General features: G+C 46.3%; 1 protein-coding gene across 1 annotated transcript in view; it reads right to left on the reverse strand.

The window, feature by feature from the left end:
* Positions 1–14686, reverse strand: part of CACNA1E (calcium voltage-gated channel subunit alpha1 E) — a 560326-nt gene that overhangs the window by 12686 nt on the left and 532954 nt on the right. Inside the window, exons 42-48 of the mRNA XM_082473793.1 lie at positions 12195–12291; positions 10020–10125; positions 9031–9138; positions 7695–7795; positions 7317–7423; positions 3192–3303; positions 403–531 (exon numbers count right to left, since the gene is read on the reverse strand). Of these exons, the coding sequence (XP_082329919.1) occupies positions 403–531; positions 3192–3303; positions 7317–7423; positions 7695–7795; positions 9031–9138; positions 10020–10125; positions 12195–12291 (760 nt within the window). The remainder of the gene's footprint in view (positions 1–402; positions 532–3191; positions 3304–7316; positions 7424–7694; positions 7796–9030; positions 9139–10019; positions 10126–12194; positions 12292–14686) is intronic.

Raw genomic sequence — 14686 nt, forward strand, 5'->3', positions numbered from 1 at the left:
CGTGGCCTGCACTGGTTAGGACAGACAGTCCTGACACAGAGCTGTGTGTGTAAGTAACTGTGTATGTGCTAGAGGAACCAGGAAAGGAGAAAAGGAAGGAAAAATACACAGGGGAAATCCTGGAAAATATTTCTTGCATGGCTGGTTGAGTCTTGAGGATGTTGAGCCCATCGGGGGCCTGCCCTTTTGCTGGCTAGGCTGTTGTGGTTAGGGTTTCACTGGAAACACAGTGTGGAGGAGCAGGCTCTGTAGAGAAGGCCCATGAGCCAGGTTGTGCTTATAGAGAAGGGGTGGGGGGCAAGTCAAGGGCTCACCTGAAAATATCAGATGTTTGTTCATAACCCACCAATTCAATACAGCCCAGGATGCCACTGCATATGGTAGGTGGTGGTTGCGTTTTACCTGGGGATCCACAGTCAGGCGTGGCATAGAGGATGCCCTCCCAGATCCCGCATGCTCCTGGGTGTCCGAAGGAAGGTAGATGCCATGGTTAGAGGGCTGCACGCTTTTTAATTCACTAACCTCTGGCTCCTAGAAATAAACACACAGCCAAGCTTGTGGGACTTGATTCCATGCCATTGCTTCTCACTTCCAGTGGATGATTCTGCCTCCTCCATGTGAAGAACGGCTTTCAGAAGAGGCACTTGCATCTCTAAGGTCTCAGTTGTATGTGTATATATGTTTGTGTCTGTGTGTGCACATATGTGGTATACCAGATGTCCCAAACAGAAAGCTCTAACTAGGATTGAGGGATAAGGATCACCTTTTCTAGTTAAGTATCATCTTAGTTATCACTGAGCAATGCTTCAGATTTTATAGCTTTGTGAAATTTACCTTCTGCAAGTTGACAGTATGGGGTTTATTCTTGTAATCTGAAGAAGCCATTTGTCAATTAAATAGAAACCACTGTTTTAAGGAAAGTCACAAGTTTCTGGTGTCAAGTGTATCTTCTGAAACCTTAAGACACATGATTTTAAGAGCTTTCTTATGATTGAAACCATCCAATAATGGGGGTGGGTAGCCATCTTTCAGGAATGCTTTAGACTAGTGCAGTCTAATAGAAATATAACGCAAACCACTTATGTAATTTAAAATTTCCTAGTAATTACATTTTAAAAAGAAATATGAAACTTAATAATAGATTTTATGTAACCCAATATATCCAAATATTCTCATGGCAACATGTAATCAATATAAAAAATTAATGAGATATTTTACATTTTTTGGTACCAAGTCTTTGACATTGGTATATATTTTACACCTATGGCACATCTCAATTTGGACTAGTCACATTTCAAGTGCTCAATTACCGTATGTGGGCAGTGGCTACTGTATTGGACTATGAGAGCACTTGAGAGCTTTTAAGAAGGTTGGATTGGAGAACTCTAGGGTCGTGCCCAAATCATTTAATTTTCCTGGTTAAAGAATGTTAGTTTGGCAAATGTACATGCTCTGTATAGACAGCTAGTGTCATTGTATAAAGAGTAGAGCTGCTTTAAAAATGTTTACATGGGTCACCCAACAAAGAGACCTAGGAATATCTTGGACATCTGGAGATTATACCAGAAAAAAAGCATTTTACATTTAGGAAATGACACCTAAAAACATGGGTGTATGAGTAGGGTACTATTAAAGGAAAGGGGGCCTGAGACACCCCCTTGGCCTCAATGACCATTTAGTTGAGTGGTTCCTGGTATGAATGGGAGGGCTGCCTTCAAAGGACATGATGTGCGCACCTGAAGAAGTTACAGTGTTTGTTTGTTTGCAGTATGTGCTTTATATAGCACCCAGGTCTGACTCAAAACAGATGTGATAACAACACTGCAGTCTACGTGGTAACAACAACTGCAGTCAACGGGTATCAGAGGTCGTGCAACACACGCCCACACACACAAATCATGGCCATGTCCCAGGACATTGAGCAGGGGGCCCCAAAGGATGGGCAGGAGTACACAGTGGTGAGTGTATAGCACGGGCTGACACCTGAATTGAATTACAGACACCAGTATTGACAATGAGATGAACATATATCCAAAAAGTCCTGGCACTACAGCTCAGCCCTGGGGAACCTGCAGAAAGGATGATGTAATAAAACCTCCCTGTGAAAGAAAGGACACATTATTGAGATTTTTCTCACCAGACAGACACATCACCAGGCAAGCCATAAAATGATGAGAGGCCCTTTTAAGAATTAAACTATCTGTACCAATTAGTCCCTGGGCTTTGGTGCTAATCTCCTCAGGAAGGCAGAGAATTGCTCCAAGCACTCTTACCCACTTTACCAAGTACACCCTCAGGCCACCACTCATACACTGGGAGGGGGGGAGTATGGCTGTCTCCCCAATACAACTGTGTACAATTCCCTGTCTCCTCAGTCACAGGAGATGGAATCACTCATTTGCTGGAGTTATTGAAGTGCTTTTTCCCCTCTGAAGGGTACCCATTCCATCAGACATGCCCTCCACAAGCAGGCCACACCCACACTCCACCCACACATCCATTCAGGAAGGCGCTGGGGTACACAGTAACAGTGGGGAGGGGTCAGGGAAAAAAATGAAGGGGAGAGAAGAACACAGGTGAATTAGAATCAAAGTGACACGGAACTCACTTAATACAAGCTGTCTATATAGACTGTTGCAAAGGTTGGGTTTTACCCTTTTTCTTTCCAGACCAATAACCACCTGGACTTTAATTCTAAGCTCCAGAGGGAACTTGATCTCATGGCTCCTGAACTAATAGTAAAGTCCATCATCTCTGGGAGTCCCATTTTAGCTTTGTCTTATCAAAATCTAAAGTTCCATCTGTCATCCATTGTGCCATTCATTCTTATGATGATTCATCCTAAGGCTCCCTCTCAAAGGCAAGATTTCATTTGTGACTTCTGCTTCTCCATTTGATGCCCAGGGGCATAAATTAAGAGGGCTTGGCCTGAAGCATTATAAGTTCCTGAAGCAGGTAAGGAGCCTCGCCTCTGGGGTTGTAAAACCTGAAGCGGGAGCATTTGTCAAAGAACATGAGAAACTCATCTATGAAAGAGGAGATGGCAGGAAACTTTCAGGGTAATTGGTTGGACTACCAGAAAGGTTTTTTTTCTGATGGAGCAAGGCTATGGAATAAAATTTGAAAATGAGAGTGGGAGGGATCGGGAAACCAAGGAAGTATTTTTGAGGTCATGTAACTCATTCATTCACCAGAGATTGCTGTTCCTGGAATTGTCCATCATCAGCTGGGTCCATACAGGCCAACTGGAATATTTCCTGCGGGGAGAGTGGACTCATCGAAGGGTATCCACTCCGGCCACTCCTGCAAAGCAATGCCAAGTTCAGAGGTAATGTGTGCATGAGAGAGAGAGAAACAGTCATGACGTAGTTGTCATTACCAATTCCCACCCAGACAAGACTTCCTTCCCAGCAAGGGCAATACCCTTTAGCCTTGGCTGCCTTGCAAGCCTGGTAACTTACAGGTGGCTAGCCCTAGAATAGAAAATTTTTAAAAAAAGCATTGGAAAAGAGGAACCACTGTTTTCAACCTGCATTTGGAACCATTCATCATTTTGCTGGCGACTAGCATATTTATGACAAATGACATCATTTGTCACACTCAGCCATATGGAAGACCAATGCTAGATTGTAAACCTGTTTCTGCTCAGTTTCTCCATTCGGCAGAAAAATGCCATAGTTTAAACAGTGAACAGTTTGTTTAAATATTAAGCAGTCATGGTCTTTTAAAAAATTTCCTCCACTCTCAGTAAGAATATGGTTTTATTGTGCCAACATCCCCGGCCAAACCAAACAATCCAACGCCATGAACATTTACTGAAGGACTGCTCTGTACCAGACACTGTCTGTTGGCATATGAACTGAATGGAACGATTTCAGAAGAGGTGAAAGAGGTGACAACGTCTGGGTCGATGGCTATGTAGGAGGATGCTTCAATGGTGATGAGGTAAAAGGATAGGGGCAGAGTTGGCCAAGTGTTTAGGGGCCTCTGAATGAAAAGCATGGAGAGCTGTTGCAGTGTGCCTGTTATTAAACCACGGTTTGGTACCTGAAAGACACCCTCAGCCAGTGGGATCCACTGGGCTGGGTAGGAGAAAAAAAAGAGGCAGCCAATCTTTCCTGAGAATTTGGCTGCTGCTGCCACTCATTGCTACTAGTACAGTAACAGTTTCTCTTTGACCTAAGCCAGCATGCAGACTCAGCTTCCTGATCACGGGAAGAGGAAAGTGGTCAGTGCTACTGGGGCAGCAGCTCCCTCAGTGGGTGTGGAATTAGGAGGGAGAGATGGGACACCGTCTCTGCCAGTGTCCCATCTTCTCCAGAGAGAGAGAGCCACTGCAGAGTCTGCTGCTAATGACTGTGAATCCAGTGGAAAATCTGAGACCTAAGCAAGGATTGCCAGTTACTGAAAAATAATCCATTAGACTGGGATCATAGGGGAAAATCTGAAGAGCGGACTTTTCACCCAACCTGTCCCCTTGCTGCTAGTGAGGGCTTTAGCTGAATTTTTACAACTGCTAGAGAGCAGTCTGCTATTTAAACGACTGCTTAAATGTCAATCATCTTCTTCTGTGTGCCTTGGCCTGAGAACCATGGGAAACAAGATAAGCACTGCTCTGTAGGAAATGGGCCCCCTTTTGTCCTACAGAAAATGAGTAACTCCAGGATCCCCAATAGGTCGAGAGGACACTTAAAAGCACTGAACAACCTTATAGACTTGGAAGAATTTGAACCCTGAGTAACCTCTTACTTTGAAAACCTTGTCTGGCTTCTCATGGTTATTAGGAGAGAGTCCAGAGGCCTCTTTCATGACCCACTTCCTACCTGGCCACCCTCCTCTTGCATTACTTTCCCTTATTCCCTGAATTCCAACATGCTGGGCTCTCTCAGTTGGTTGAATGTGCCAGGCTTCTTTCTGCCTCAGGACTTGAATAAAGGCTGTTCCCAGAGTGCAGGATGCTTCTCAAACACCCGGTCCCTTGCAAACTCTTTTTTGAATTCATCCTTCAAAATTCTTCTTAAAAGAAGTCACTTCCTTAAGGAAACCTTACCTGATAAACTCGTCAGAGGTCTCTCTCACATGCACTCAGGTCATAATGCATTTTTTTCCCATCCTAGCACTCACCAGAACTGTGATTAAATCATCAAACGTGACAAGTTTTTTTCTTTCTGATAATTCTGTTTCATGTTTGTTTTTCTACCAGCTGGAAGCTCAATGAGAGAGGAGACCTGTCATGTTCACCACGCTACCAGCAAAGCAATCTCTACTTGAACAATTCAGGGCTCTAGAAACACAGATGGTTCCAAAGAACCAGCCTGCTGCTCCACCAGCATCTCCGTTTCAGGAAATGGACCGACATCCACCTAGAAGCTCAAACCAGAAACCCGAGGGTCATCTTGGATTCCTCCCTGTCCTTCACACCATGTAGCAAATCAATCACCAAATCCTATCCGTTCTGTGTATTAATCGCCTCTCAAGTCTGATTCTCTCTCCCCATTTCTATCCTGTTATTCCAAGCCACAGTCTCATAATATTCACAATTGCAGCCACGTACTAAATGGTGTTCTATCATCTCTCGAACTGCTTCCCTCCAATCCACTGAGCCCACATTGGATTAAAGAATGATCTTTGGAAAGCCCAAACCTGATCATGTCACTCTGATGATCATGTCACCCATTATCCTTGGATGACACTAAACTTCTGTATCCTGCCTGTAAACTTCTGTATCTCTACATCCTGGCCCCTCCAAATCCATCACCTGCCACATCCCCTGATATCTCTGTGCTCCAACCATCATGACAGTTCTTAGGTTCCTTAAACTTACTTACCATAGTTTATTTCACCTCTTGAAGTGCTTGCTTTTGAGTCTCGCTCAAATGTTACTTCCTCAGGGAAGCGTCCTCAAATCCTACGTGAGTTGCTTCCTTTACACGGAGTCACAGTAGCCTACCCTTCCACATTTTAACCTTTATCACTCTTGTAATTTCTTTCTTTTTTAAGAACTGTGTCCATGGAGACTGTGATCATCTTGACTGAATCCCCAGTGTCTGAGCCAGTGTTGGGGGTCAGTCACATTGACTCTCAGTAAATATTGGTCAAATCAATGAGTAAATGAATTAATAAACATATGGGAGAGAGGCTGGAATAGTCCAATGATGGGAGTTAATCTGTACAGCAAATTGTGGCTAAAACAGATCTAGATGGTGGAGGGTGTCCTCTATTTCTAAGCCAAAGACCCTTGAAAAACACTGTAAACTCTTCCAAGGAGGTAGTCCTAGTACTCTAATCATACCTCTTGACCACCTGCCTGCACAGACCAAAGATCAACATGCACTTGTTTTTTTGTAGACAGGAGAATCCATACCTGCTACTTTAACACCTCACATGTTTTGTAAAAATGACCGACGGCCTTGGTCGTTTTTCTTCTTTTCCAAATGCGTTGGATTGGGACCTTTGAAAACAATGCTTTTCAAAAACAGGTCTCCAACACAGCACAGGCAGAAAGAAATTTATGGTGTGAGAGATTCCAAATGGTATTCTGACTGAGGGCTCATTCCTAAGCCTGGGATTTCACTCCTCTGACAATGACTGAAGTTGTGATATTTAGTGATTTATTGGTTCCACGAGAGCTAGACTGGAAAAAAGTCACTAATCATAACCAACGACCACAAGCCATTTACGTTGGGTAGAGGGACCCTTTGGGTACATCACTTGTGATGAGAGAAAGAAAGCATTAAAATGAAGTATGTATATTACATTAGATCCTTTATGGCGAATGACCACATTGGGGCTAAGGCTTACAACTCGGAAGAATTGGCACATTCCTTAATTAGGGTTTTGTTTCCACTTTCAATATAGAAAATTAACAAAAAATTGTTTTGCCTGATTTAAGGTTCTTTTTGTTCATTACAGACAACACAGTGTAGTGGGAAGACTCTGGGCTTGGAAGTAACTGACTTAAAGTCCAGTTCAGCTTCCTACCGGCCATATGGCTTTGGGCCACTTAGTGAACCTCTCTGAGTTCACTCTAAAGTGATGATACTAACACAGCCCCTTTCTTCCTTTGTCCATTCACAGCGCTCCCTGTCTCTCGAGCTGGCCATAGCACCAGACACGCTCAGTCTGCTTTTCTATTACCCCTGCTGAATGACCATCTTAAGCTACAACATGTTGTCTTCTCACCCTCAGAGGCGATCTCCATGCACCTCAGCGTTAGTATTAGCTCAGGCACTTCTAGGCAATGAGTTTCTGGGTCTGCCCGATGGCACACGTGATAATGCAAGCAGGGGAGTCATGGACCCTCTGGTTATACTCACAGGCCTGAACCAGGGTCCTGCTGGAGATAAGGCAGGGCTTTGGCATTAGCAATGATCTCCTGAGGCAGAGATGACGGCTCCATCCGCTGGAACATGGGTGCGTTTTTCTGTGTTAAAAGTGGAAAGGAGGAAAAAGGAACTCAAATGACTGTGGGGGCAAAATACCATTTGAGTAAAACAGGAATATGACTGATACCCTGTTTGACTATCTGAACCTCTGCCCCACTGGGTTTCTAATCCCTTGATCCTAGGGAGGTTCCTGGACCCTGCAAAGCCTGACCTCTGCTTCTAAGCACTTGCAGGGCACTGTGCCCCAGGGATGCACAGACCTGTCCCTTCAGGGGCCCACCCACCCACCACGCTGTCCTTGACCTTCACCTGTTCCTCCAGCTGCTGCCTCTGCTTCTTCATCTTGCTCTGTTTATAGTAGTCCATGATCATCATTGCTGCATAGATTTTGCCCACAGTCAGGTCGGAGGCTGAAGACACAAGTGTGGCATGGAGGGGAACAGGGAGAAGACGGTGGGGGGAGAGTCAGGACACCTAGGAAGCAGGTTTGCCCCTTCGGCCACCCACCCATCCAACATTTATTGAGGGTTCCATCTGTGCCAGGCACTGAGGCTACAGAGTGAATAGGTCCCCATGTCTAACCTCAGAGAGCTTCCACGGCCACCCAGGGAGGGTGATGTTACCAATGATGTGCAACACATTGGTAAGCACCTCCCCACCCCCAGAATGGTCTAGGTTTCCATCTCTTAGTAACACCACCTTTTCCCCAACGGCTTGAAGGTTTGCTGAACTGTGTTATGTGGAAGGACAGAGCTATGTAGCCAAGAAGTTTCATCCACAACCACAGTGACCTATCTTAAGAAACCGTTTTCCAGTGTAGAGGTTCCTCAGAAAACTGAAACTAGAACCACCATGTGATCTGGCAATCCCACTCCTGGGCATATATCCAGACAAAACTCTAATTCAAAAAGATACACACACCTCAGTGTTCATAGCAGCACTATTCACAATAGCCAAGCCATGGAAGCAACCTAAATGTCCATCAACAGATGAATGGATAAAGAAGCTGTGGTACATATATACAGTGGAATACTACTCAGCCATAAAAAAGAAGAAAATAATGCCATTTGCAGCAACAAGGATGCAACTAGGGATTATCATACTAAGTGAAGTAAGTCAGAAAGAGAAAGACAAATAACATATGATGTCACTTATATGTGGACTCTAAAATATGGCACGAAATGGAAACAGACTTACAGACATAAAGAACAGACTTGTGGTTGCCAAGGGGGAGGGAGGGTGGAGGAGGGAAGGATTGGGAGTTTGGGATTAGTAGATGCAAACTGTTACATATAGGATGGATAAACAACAAGGTTAGTATAGCACAGGGAACTATATTCAATATCCTGGGATAAACCATAATGGAAAAGAATATAAAAAAGAATATATTTATGTATATAATTGAGTCACTTTGCTATATAGCAGAATTTAACACAACACTGTAAATCAACTATACTTCAGTAAAAAAAAAAAAACTGTTTTCAATTAATGACAAAAGGAACTTGAGAAGTGAGGGATTTTTGTTTCCTAAGAATAAAAGAGCACCCTTCCCTTATCTCTTTGATCGTTCTGTGTTCCCCCCAAAGGTGTGGTCTTGGAGTGCTGGGCCCACAGTGACAAGGATACCCTGGAGGAGACCCCACACCTTTGGGCATGGGCACAAGCAGATCTAACATCTTCTGGGACAGGTGAGGCCAGATGGCCAGGGTCTCCTTCTGTAGCTCTGAGTCTAGCTGCTGCCTGTCTGCACCACCTAGGGGAAGATAAATTTATTAATAGCAAAAACAGAACAGACACAGAAATAACAAGGACGGAGGGAGGAGGTGGGGCAGGAGCTGAGTCAGCATGGCACCTCATATTCTCAGAGGGGATCTTGGTACTTAGTGACAGTGGATCTTGCAATACTGGGTCTTTCTGCTGAAGAAGCAGAACACATTTTGGCTCCCGTTTTCAGTGACTCAGGGATATCCTGTCACAGAGAGCTGAGGCCCTGGGACCAAGATCAGCCTCCTCATTCATTTGCAGAGGCTCCCAGCTGCTCAATATATCAGAAGGGGAAATGCAGAGAGCCACGAGCCAGCCTCCTCTGCCTTTATACGTGTATCAGTTCTTCCAGCGATCTGACTCCAGAGTCTGAGTGACCTGATTTTAAAAAAGATTTGGGTCAGGCAAGAGCAGGAAGCTGGAGGCCCATCTGGAAGTAGTAAACCCTTTCTTTCCTAAACCACTGAATTAGAAATCAAGAGGAACAAGATACTGCCATGAAAGCACCTGCCACAGAAGCCTTCCAAGTTGATAAAGGCACCACATAAGGAAAAAAAAAAAAAAAAAAGGAACTGAATTAAAACTCGTTTGTTCAATCAACAAATATTTCTAAAATGCCTACTATGTGCCAGACACCAAAGATCACATACTGTTGAAGTCAAAAGGAGGCTTAGTGATTATCAAACCATTCATTTCACCAAGAAGAAAGGGCAAATATTATAGTTATTGTAGCTCAGAGGTGAAACAGGGACCCTACTATTGGATCTCCAGGTCACTGCATCATCAGATGAATGAAAGGTCAAACATTTCCATCCTGCGCCACCCTGCGTGAGTTGTTTCAGAATCTTTTTCCTTCCTAAGCTTACTGACCTTTGGCGATTTTAATGTCCAGAGCTGTCCGGATCAGAGCCATAAGCGTGGAAGTGAAGTGGACAGTCATGTCCTCAGCCACTGGCATATTCATCAGGACTAACCTCTGTGTGAAAGAGAGAAAAGACACAGCAGGAGGAAAAAAATATATCGAGAGAAACCTTGGTGAGAAGGGAGGAGAAGTGCAGAGGTCAAGTGCAGAGACAAAAAAGAAGGGCAAGGATTCCCCCGTCCCCTGTCCCAGTCCTGCCCTCTCCCTGCTTCTCACTTAAGGCTCATTGGCTGCTGTTTTGTTTTGCTTTGTTTATTTCTAGGGAATGATGCCAAATTCCAAGGGAAGAGGGACTAATCATTCTGTAGGACTCCTCCACAGTCCTAAGAATGTCTTTAATAGGGATTCCTAAAAGCAGTGGCTCAGGGAAAGGAGTCAGCTCTGTGAGGTGACTCCATTCCCTGTTTCAGGGCTGCTCTACAATTCCACTTGTCCCATGAATACCCCCAAAACTCACATGGGGGAGATTTTGCTTTGCTTATCTGACTTGAAAGATGCATCCTGATGCCCCCTTTTTGAGTCTTTAAAAGATGAAATTTGCCAGCACATGGTTGAACATGCAGAAGTCCAGCTTATCCAAAAGATGAAGTGGAGCAGAATGGAAAAGTGGGAGAGTGCAAACAAGGTCTAGGGGAAGAGGGCTGGGGAGAGCAGAGAAGAGAAGGGTGACCAAGGCAGGAGCAGAGTGGGCAGGCCTTGTTCCCCTCACCCAAAGGAAGGGGATCAAACTGAAATGGCCAAATCCACTTTCCAGAGAGTATCTTGCTTTTGGAATTAACTTTTCCTCCAGTCCCCACCATCCCTTCTCCCACTGAGCTTCACCCCAGAAATTCAAAGAACTTAGGGCCACATTCCACCACCTGGTACCGTTAGATGTGGAATCATGAGCAAAAAGGATGCCAGCCCCTAAGCTGCAAAGGAGGAGCCATGTAGTGGGGTGGATAAGGGTCCCTAATGGGTCCCCCCCCACAATTCCAATGAGATGCTCTCTGGAGCTTTAAACTTGGAGGTAGCAGCAGGAGAAGGTCCTCCAACAGAACCACCAGCCTAGCAGGAAGGCAAGTGTTTCTTCCCAAGACAGGGTTTCTAAAACTCCACTGGAACATCTTGCTTAATGTGATGTCACAAACACGGTGTCTTGGAGTGTAAGGCCAGTTTCTTGTTTGTATCTGACTTCCATCTCTCTCTCACTTCTTTAGGCTTCTAGAGAAGTGGAGACATTGCTAGGTTGTATTCCTAGGTGAATGAAAGAGCTCCAGAGTTCTGGGTCAGTCTGAACAGCAATGGGGAATTAACAGTAACTATTATTCATTGTGGAGAACAAGTTCAGGCCCCAAGGCTCTGAGCATGCCAATGGCAGTTGACTCCCAATGTACAATGCTGTCCTAAGCAAGCTGAGGGGAAGCCACCCATAGCTCAGTCATGCCGAGAAGGCAAATCTAATGCTGAATGCAACTTGTGTCCATCATTACCCTTTCCTTTGAATTGCCAGGAAAAATGGGTAGCTGGGCTAATGGGGAAGGGAGCTGCATCCTTCATCATATATCATGGGATGGAGGTGGTTGTTCCTCTTTCTTTTCTGGTACCTAGAAGGAACCATGCCATCATTCCTCCCTACGTCATGGAGGAAGAAATTTGTTAAGAGTTTTCCTCTCTCCTAAAAATTTCTTCTTGAACCATGTTTAGAGGAATTTCTGCATTATTTCCTTAGCTTATCTGATTGAAGATTTTTTTAAATAAGCTCTGATAGCTGTCTTGCTGTAGGCTTTCTTCTTGCCCATATATGCTATTCCACAGCCCACCACTCTGCCTTCTCTAGAAGGAAACATGCTGCTTAACACTTCCTTTCTAGTAACCCACTCAAAAGGAGCCACACACTTGTAGCAACAGAATAACATTAAAAAAAAAACCACGTCGAATAGTCTTACACACCACCTTGTGTATCGATTCAGGACTTCATCCTTCTGTGAAGCTTCATGACCTTTTCATCTCATCATTCCTTTTTTCCTTGGTTCCCTCCTCTCCCTCCCCAGCCCGGCTTCCTCCCCACGTTCTGACCTCCCCACAGCTGGCGCCCATTTCCTGCTGGCCACTAGCCCAGAACAAAGGAAGAGGTGGTCTACCTTATATGCCACCTTGGAGGGACATCTCTTGCCGAGGCCTAGCGGTGGTGACATGAGAGTCAGCATTTCATACATCTCAGTGTAATGGATGCGGCCACTGCTCATGGCGGGGTGGTGAGTGGGGATGGGGGCGGGGTGGCAGGGCAAGGATGCAGACAGGGAGGAGAGGAGAACAGGCATTCCCGGGGAGCCAAAACACACAAACAAAAGAGTACAGAAAACAGGAGAAGAAAAACGAAACAAAATGGACAAACAGGAAAAGAACAGGAAACCCGTTAATCAAGGCAAGTCATACACGTGTCTCCATCCTGGTGCGGATTTATAGCACACCCAACACAGACCCGGGAACGTGGCAGCAACCTTTGGTCTCTCTGCGCGGCTGTCACAGGGACCAGTTGTCTCCTCCAGGATGAGCATCACCCTACCTCTCTGTTCACCCATCCATCCCGCATACAACACAAGCTTGTCTTCAATTCCCAGGGCTGTGTGAGAGTGGTATAAACCAGATAGACGGTGTTCCAGCCGTGGGTTAGGATTTCTGGCCCCGGCTGGGGACGGGGGTGCTGGCCTGGAAGTCAGGCCTTTGTCCTGCTCTGAACCCGCAGGCGGAGCATCGTGTATCCCCCTCTGTGGTGTGAGTGCAGCAGGAGACGGCGGCTTGCGCTACGGCTGCTGCTCAGAGTCGGCCCGTTGCTTCCACCTGGCTCTGGTGGCAAGAGTGCTCTTTGTGCCCCGGCATGCCCCGGTGGCGACGGCATGCTGGGCACAGAAGAAACAAAACCAGGAGGAGGAAGAGCATCTCGCATGCCATGCTGCCCTCCCCGGCTCTCCCACATGCGGCTGCAGGTTTCACCAGGGTGGAGTTTAAAGAGTCTCTGCAGAGGCAGCTGTTCGGCCTCCTGAATATGGGAATCACTTGTCACCAGCCCAGGCCAGCTCCTTCCCATCGCCCAGCCTGGCATCTTCCTGGGCCTAAGTCGTCTTCCAGCTGCCAGACTGTGCTACGCCCCCGGGAGCCCGCGCTTCCCTCCTGTAACACCAGGAGAGACTTCCTTATCTAGTGGGCTTGGCCTTGGAGAGGGGCTGGGTGGAGAGGGAGGTCCTGTGTGCCCCTGAACAACGTCCTTGGTCTCACCAACAAACAGTGACTCGGCAGTTACGACAGAGCCCTCGGTGCCTCCAACAGTACATGGCAGGACCCTCAGGCAAGAAATCTGCTCCGAGCCCTTCGTCCTCTGCTGAGACCTTCCCAGACCCTCTGAGCTAGTAAATTCTCCCACCGACTCTATCCTCTTTGCCTTCTTGACTTATCCTCCCCTCCTGTCCTCATTTTAAAATTATTTCTCACCTCCCTTTTGTCCTACAGCTTTTATAATCGCTTGTGGCCAAACTATCCAGAGCTGGGCAGAGATAGGCATGGCTAGAATCACACTTTTCTACACCGTATATGGGATGGTGCTACTAGTTTGCTAAAAGGAGGCTCTCTGTCTCCAGGGAAATGAAACCAGAACTCCCTGCTGGATTCAAAAGATTTCTGCATTCTCTGGAGGAGGGAGAGGTCCTTCTGGTTAAATCCACAGATTAAGGTGGAGTGAGGAAGAGAGAGAGAAGAATGTGTGTGTTATACGTGCACGAATGAGTGTGTGCATGTGAAGAAAACAGAGGTCAAAGCAGCCTCCATTATTAAGTCCTTAACTCTTTTTTTATCCGCCTTCCCCCCAAAACGTGCCCTTCTTCCTTGTGAAACAGCTGCTGGTTCTGGGAGGGTTTGGACCTCTTTAAACTCAAAGGAAAGCAACATGAAGGTTCCCTCATGTGGCGCAGTGGTGGTGGAGCAGAACGGAGAGGAGGGGGGCTGGAGGCTGCACCCCGCTGCCGGTCACGGTCATGGTCATGGTCACAGCTGGGGACCGGAGGCAAACCTTGCAAGCCACCCTGTAGGGGCAGTTCTCTCCCAGGCCCAGAGGTGGCGAGATCACCCGCACTAATTTGTACATATCCTTATACGGGATCCTGCCGCTGTAAAGGAAGCAGAGGTGGGTTAATAGGACACTCAGAGAAGGGTAGGAGAGAAATGACAGCCTAGCCATGAAGGGGATGGCTGGAAGAGGAAGGGCGGCTTCTTTCCTTGGGCCCGGCAAAGCCAGATTAGGAGAGACTGAGGACGAAAAGCATCAGAGAACCACCACCTTGCAAACAGCATGGTAAGTATCAGAGAACCATCACTGCAAAATGCACTGCCTCGAATTTTCTAAGGAATCAGAGCTCGTTCAATGCCTAGTGGCCACGAGCACCCAGAGATATCTGTTGGGCCTATACCTGGCCAGATGCAGAAAACGGAGCCTGGCTCCAGCTAGGCCTCTAAGAACAAAGCCCACCAATTCACAAATACCTCTGACTGCCACCAACAGCGGACACCAGGCTGCCGTGAAGCAGACCGCAGAACCCTTTGCTTTTCGCAGACACTGATTACAGTCAGTTACTCAGACCCG

Source organism: Balaenoptera physalus (assembly GCF_965194825.1).
Source record: "Balaenoptera physalus genome assembly, chromosome: 1".
NCBI lineage: Eukaryota > Metazoa > Chordata > Mammalia > Artiodactyla > Balaenopteridae > Balaenoptera > Balaenoptera physalus.